The sequence below is a fragment of the Dama dama genome, chromosome 1 (assembly GCF_033118175.1).
Source record: "Dama dama isolate Ldn47 chromosome 1, ASM3311817v1, whole genome shotgun sequence".
Classification (NCBI taxonomy): Eukaryota; Metazoa; Chordata; class Mammalia; order Artiodactyla; family Cervidae; genus Dama; species Dama dama.
This window is the reverse complement of record NC_083681.1, coordinates 64,993,897-65,000,017: the sequence shown is the minus strand read 5'-3', so window position 1 is coordinate 65,000,017 and position 6,121 is coordinate 64,993,897. Positions and strand designations below refer to the sequence as shown.

The window sequence follows — 6,121 nt, the reverse complement described above, 5'->3', positions numbered from 1 at the left end:
TAGAGTAGACAGTCTAATTAAATGAGCAATACTGCCAGACTGGATTTCAAAAATGAGGTTCAGTTATACAATGTTTATGAGGACACATACAACTAAAAGAAAAAGAATAGAAAAGGACAACGAAATAATGATTAATTGTGAAAACACAGGAGTAGCCATATTATCAGACAAAGTCAAGAACAATTACAAGGTATAAAGGGGGATGTTACATAACAACGAGAAAGTCAATTCATTAAGAAGACATGCGCTTCCTACAGTCCAGAACTGAGACGATGGCGGCGGCGGCCCGAGCGGTGCTGTTTTCTGCGGCGCGGCGGCAGCTCTGCGGTTTCACAGAGAGGCTCCTGATCCGGGGCGCTGCTGGGAGGTCATATTTTGGAGGAAACAGATTGAGAAGTACACAGGCTGCTACACAAGTTGTTCTGAATGTTCCTGAAACGCGAGTAACCTGTTTGGAGACTGGACTAAGGGTGGCCTCTGAAGACTCTGGGCTTTCAACACGCACAGTTGGGCTCTGGATTGATGCTGGAAGTCGATATGAAAATGAGAAGAACAATGGAACAGCTCACTTTCTGGAGCATATGGCTTTCAAGGGCACCAAAAAGAGACCCCAGTTAGATCTGGAACTTGAAATTGAAAATATGGGTGCTCATCTCAATGCCTATACCTCCAGAGAGCAGACTGTATATTATGCCAAAGCATTCTCTAAAGATTTGCCAAGAGCTGTAGAAATTCTTGCTGATATAATACAGAACAGCACATTGGGAGAAGCAGAGATTGAACGTGAACGTGGAGTAATTCTTAGATGCAGAAAGTTGAAACCAATTTACAAGAAGTTGTTTTTGATTATCTTCATGCCACAGCTTATCAAAATACTGCACTTGGACGGACACTTTTGGGACCAACTGAAAATATCAAATCTATAAATCGTAAGGACTTAGTGGATTATATAACCACACATTATAAGGGGCCAAGAATAGTACTTGCTGCTGCTGGAGGAGTTTCCCATGATGAGCTGCTTGAGTTAGCAAAATTTCATTTTGGTGAATCTTTGTCCACACACAAAGGAGAAATACCAGCTCTGCCTCCGTGCAAATTCACAGGAAGTGCGATTCGAGTGAGGGATGACAAGATGCCTTTGGCACACCTTGCAGTAGCTGTTGAAGCTGTTGGTTGGGCACATCCAGATACAATCTGTCTCATGGTTGCAAACACACTGATTGGCAACTGGGATCGCTCTTTCGGAGGAGGAATGAATTTATCTAGCAAGTTGGCCCAGCTTACCTGTCACGGCAACATCTGCCATAGCTTCCAGTCTTTCGATACTTCCTACACAGATACAGGATTGTGGGGAATCTATATGGTTTGTGAACCAGCCACTGTTGCAGATATGCTACATGTTGTTCAAAAAGAATGGATGTGACTATGTACAAGTGTCACTGAAAGTGAAGTTGCACGAGCCAAAAATCTTCTGAAAACAAACATGTTGCTGCAACTTGATGGTTCCACTCCCATCTGTGAAGATATAGGTAGGCAGATGCTTTGCTATAATAGAAGAATTCCCATCCCTGAGCTTGAAGCAAGAATTGATGCTGTAAATGCTGAGATAATTCGAGAAGTGTGTACCAAATATATTTATGATAAGAGTCCAGCTGTTGCTGCTGTTGGTCCTATTGAGCAACTACCAGATTTTAACCAGATTTGCAGTAACATGCGCTGGCTTCATGATTAAAAATGCTCCTAATAAACATTTGGAACATTATAAAACTGAGACCCGTAAGTCATAAAGAAAAAAAAAATCTATACTGGTAAATATGAATAACTTTGAAAGGATAAGACCACCACAATGAATGGTAGATCTCTGAACTCTGAGAAATTATGCTGGGACACACTTTAAGTATAATTTTAAGAATGAAAATTTGTATAGTATTTTCAGTTTTATTATAAAAATGCATACACACACACAAAAAAAGAAGACATGCAATTCCTATGCCTATGTGAAAAATTTCTTAGCTAAATTAAAGAGACGTCATATTTTAAAAAGATATAATACATCATTACCAAGTAGAGTTTATCTCAGCTATGTACAAGATTTGTTTAACATTAGAAAGATTGCAAGATTCTAGGCCAATATATAAAAATGAACTGCATTTATGTAAAAGAACAACAAACAGTTGGAAAAGAAAATGAAAAGCTCAATATCACTTACCTTAGCATTTAAAAAAATCAAAATATTTAGGGACAACGATAATGAAAGATTTTTAAGGTTTTTATGTAGGAAGGTACAAAATACTGTTGAGAAATATTAAAGGTCTGAATAAATATTTTATGTTCAAGAATGGGAAGATTCAACATTGTTAATACATCAGTTCCCCAGAATTAATCTTTAGAAATATTACAATTAACCATCCCAGTAGTCCTTTTTGGGAGGAGGGTATAAATTGACAAGCTGATTCTAAAATTTATGTGGAAATGCAAAGGTCCTAGAATAGTCAAGTAATCTTCAAAAAGTACATGGTTGGATGACTTACACCATCTGATTTCAAATCCTTTATAAAGCTATAGTAATCAAGACAATGTGGTATAAGGATAGAAAAATAAATCAATGGAATAGGTTAAGGAATCTAGAAATAGATCCAAACATATATGGCCAATTAAGTTTTTATATTTGAACTAAGACTGCTCAATGGAGAAAGAAAAAAAAAAAATCTTCTTTTTTAAGGTGCCAAAATAACGGGGTTTTTATATGGGGAAAAAAATAAATCAACAGTACCTTACAACATACCCCCGAATTAGTTCATTGTAGATAATAGGTCTAAATTTAAAAGCTAGACTATAAAGCTTCTAGGAGAAACATTAAAAGGAGAATATTGTTCCTAATTTGAGAAAGGCAATGATTTTTTTTAGAACAGACGCAGAAAGCACTAACCATCAAAGAAAACTGTAATAAACTGGATCTTATAAAAATTAAAGATACCATTTAAAAAGTCAATAGGAAATCCATACACTGGAAGAAAAGTGCATAAAATTGTGCTCTTTGAAAAAAGTTTGAGGACTTTAGGAAACCTCTCCTGGACCCCACAAGGCCCTCTAATCCTATCTACCTTGTAGATACCCTCTGAGCTTTTTAAGAAGGAAATCTGACTGTGAAACATCCCTCCTTAACACATTTCAATAGACTCCATTGCCTTTAAGATAAAAGCTCAACTTAATAGGCTTAGAGAGTCCTTAATGATTAGGCCTCCGCTTACCTCTTCAGTCCCTTCTCAGGCTTCTTTACTGTCACTCCTATATTCCTCAGCCCTTGTCCCAGGGACAGTAAAGTCAAGTTGCTCAGTCGTGTCCGACTCTTTGCGACCCCATGAACTGTAGCCTACCAGGCTCCTCTGTCCATGGGATTTTCCAGGCAAGAATACTGGAGTGGGTTGCCATTTCCTTCTCCAGGGGATCTTCCCGACCCAGGGATTGAACCCGGGTCTCCAGCATTGCAGACAGACGCTTTACCGTCTGAGCCACCAGGTATATACATACTGCATTATTATACAGCATAACAATACATAACAATACAATACTGCGTAACACAACACCCCCAAATTCAGTGACAGGAAGCAGCAATCCTTTATACTCATGGATCTGAAAGTCAGCTGGAGCCATTCTGCTTCAGGCTGTGGCACTCAGGTTGGGTGATGTAGACTGGGCTTAGCTGAACCGCTCTACCTCCAGATGCAGTTCTGAGGACTGGCCTGAAGGCCCTGCTCCATGTGTCTTTCATCCTCCCTGGACCAGCAAAGAAGCTGGGGCAAGTTCTTCTTATGGAAGTGGCAGAAATTCATGGAGGCGAGTGGAGCACTCAGCACCTAAAACCTAAGAGGCTCTTAAGATGCCTCTTAAGATCGGCAGGCTGACACATCCACCAGTTTCACGGCCAAGTCAAAGTCAACCAGACACAGATACCCTTCATCCTGTCCGGGGCAAGGTTGAGCCTGCAGAGGGTGAAACATTGGGGCCAAGAGTTCAATTTACTCTAAACCCCTAGCCTCTGGACCAGCTGGACCACTTTCAGCACCCTCCCAAGGTACCACCTGCTCCTCCTCCTGCCCTCAGACATCCCGCGCTTTACAGACTCCCAAGCCTTCCCCCTCCCCCTGACTCCTCCTTGCTCTTCCCTGAGTCCTGGTCAGGCGAAGCACCCCTGCTATGTCCCTCTCACTTCCCTCTCATGACCCTTAGCACGGGTCGTGCACCCACAGCCCTTAGCAGCTCACAAACTGTGGCCCCTACCCGTTATCTCCTTCCAAGGTGTAGCTATTGTCTGATATGTGAGTAGGGATGGAGAAAATTTGTTCCTGTTACAATCTTTGGTTCCTGGAAATAGAAGACAGGGTGTTTCATGCATTGGGCCTGAAATCTTTGGAAGGTTTGACATACATTTTTCTTTGGGTTACAAACAGAAACAGCATAATGAATCCCTGTTGCTTTTGCTTGTCCACATCTCTTTGGCCTTTTAAAAAGTAATAGTGGCTGGCCTTTGGGGAATAACTCCTGTGACACTGTACACAGACAGGCTCATGTCCCTTGTGTCCTATGTGTCCCCCGGGTCAAGGTTGGGTTAATCAAATGTTCTCGCCCAACAATTCGAACCAGGTGGAGGAAACTGATGGGAAAACAATTTGAAAAGGCCTTTCTCCAAGGCAGTTCTTTGATGCACCACTCATTTCCCAGAGCTACTGGATTCCTGGTCCCCAGATTCCCGGGGCTACTATGGCTTCTACTCTTGATGAAGTTATGTTTAGCTTTTCCTGGGAATCTCTAGGCTAGCATAAATCCTTTCAATAGATGCTAGCGTTTCATTTTAATTAAATTAGCCAAGTCATTTTCTATTACCTATTATTAAAAAAATATTATATTATAGTTGATGTTACAATCAGATGCTCAAAACTTCAGACTCCACTGTGTCTCTTCTCTCTTCCTCTGGTTCACCAGGAGGTGGGTAGAGACCGTGCCAGCCCTTATTTGGGGTTAATTGACCTCTGAGCTCTTGTAAAGCTCATTTTGAGAGGCAAATCTCCAGCTAATTTAAGGCTGTCAGCAGCTGGGACTCTCTATGTGTAGGCATCTTTGCTTTGCCAAGGAGCGAAACTTCCTGCGGCAGCTGGAGTAATAAGTGGCTACTGTGTACCAAGTCTTGCACGTTAAAAATCTACCCCCATAATTACTCTTGCAGAGCAGGTCTTCTGAATATTCTTAGACCTTTGAGGAAGGAGATAGTCGCTAGAAATTACTAGGGTTGGTGAGCTCAAAGATAGGCTGGGAGCCATGGTGTTTCATATTCAGATAAATCCCTCTGGTGAAGAGACTCTCATTGCTTCATTGATTCATCTATCTGTCTATTATCTATCATTTACCTGTCTACCACCTATCTATCTATCACCTATATATCTATTATCTATCATCTATCTATCTACCTATTATATCTATCTATCATCTATCTGTCTATATCTACATCTACCTACCTGTCTATCTATCAATCATTAGACTTGGCCACACTTTCATGGGCCCTGGGCATTTTCAAATTCTCCATAAGCTCGACAGCATGTAAGATGAGAGTTGGGGTAGTTAGCCCAGCTTGCCAGGTGGAAGGCCTGAGGCACATTTCATTGTGAGCTGATCCTCACTTTGTGATTAAGCTCCCACTTGCTGGATCATACTGGAGAACAAAAGCATTCACCCATTAGTTCCCGCGTGCCACCCATGTAAAAACAAATGATGGAACCCTGTCCTAATTTGAGACAGAAGACACCTCTTGTTTATTCTTAATTGTCCTTCTATGCAAATTTTTCTTTTCCTTTCTAATCTGTCATGTGAGAAAAGTTAAATTAGCCTGAACATGTGGGAACAGATTCTACTAATTTTGAGCTCTTCCCTTAGGCATTTAATCAGTTCTTTTTTTTTTTTTTGAGAAGATTTGTTTGGCAAGTGGAAGAGAAGATAACAAGCCGGGGGATGGGGGAGGTAGGATTTTAAAGATAGAAGTACGAAAGGAGCTGCCATCTGAGTCTCAAATTAGGATGGAAAGCACATTCTCTGCAGCTCTATGTTACCGTAATGGAAAGTTTAAAAC

The 6,121-nt window shown here is 40.9% G+C and overlaps 1 protein-coding gene across 1 annotated transcript; it reads left to right on the top strand.

The window, feature by feature from the left end:
- The first annotated feature begins 262 nt into the window (after positions 1 to 262).
- On the top strand, positions 263 to 1,803 carry LOC133054890 (mitochondrial-processing peptidase subunit beta-like). The gene is given in 2 exon segments (XM_061140292.1): positions 263 to 801; positions 804 to 1,803. Coding segments are annotated over 2 exon segments (1,458 nt in total). The 5' UTR covers positions 263 to 272; the 3' UTR covers positions 1,733 to 1,803.
- The last annotated feature ends 4,318 nt before the right edge of the window (positions 1,804 to 6,121 follow it).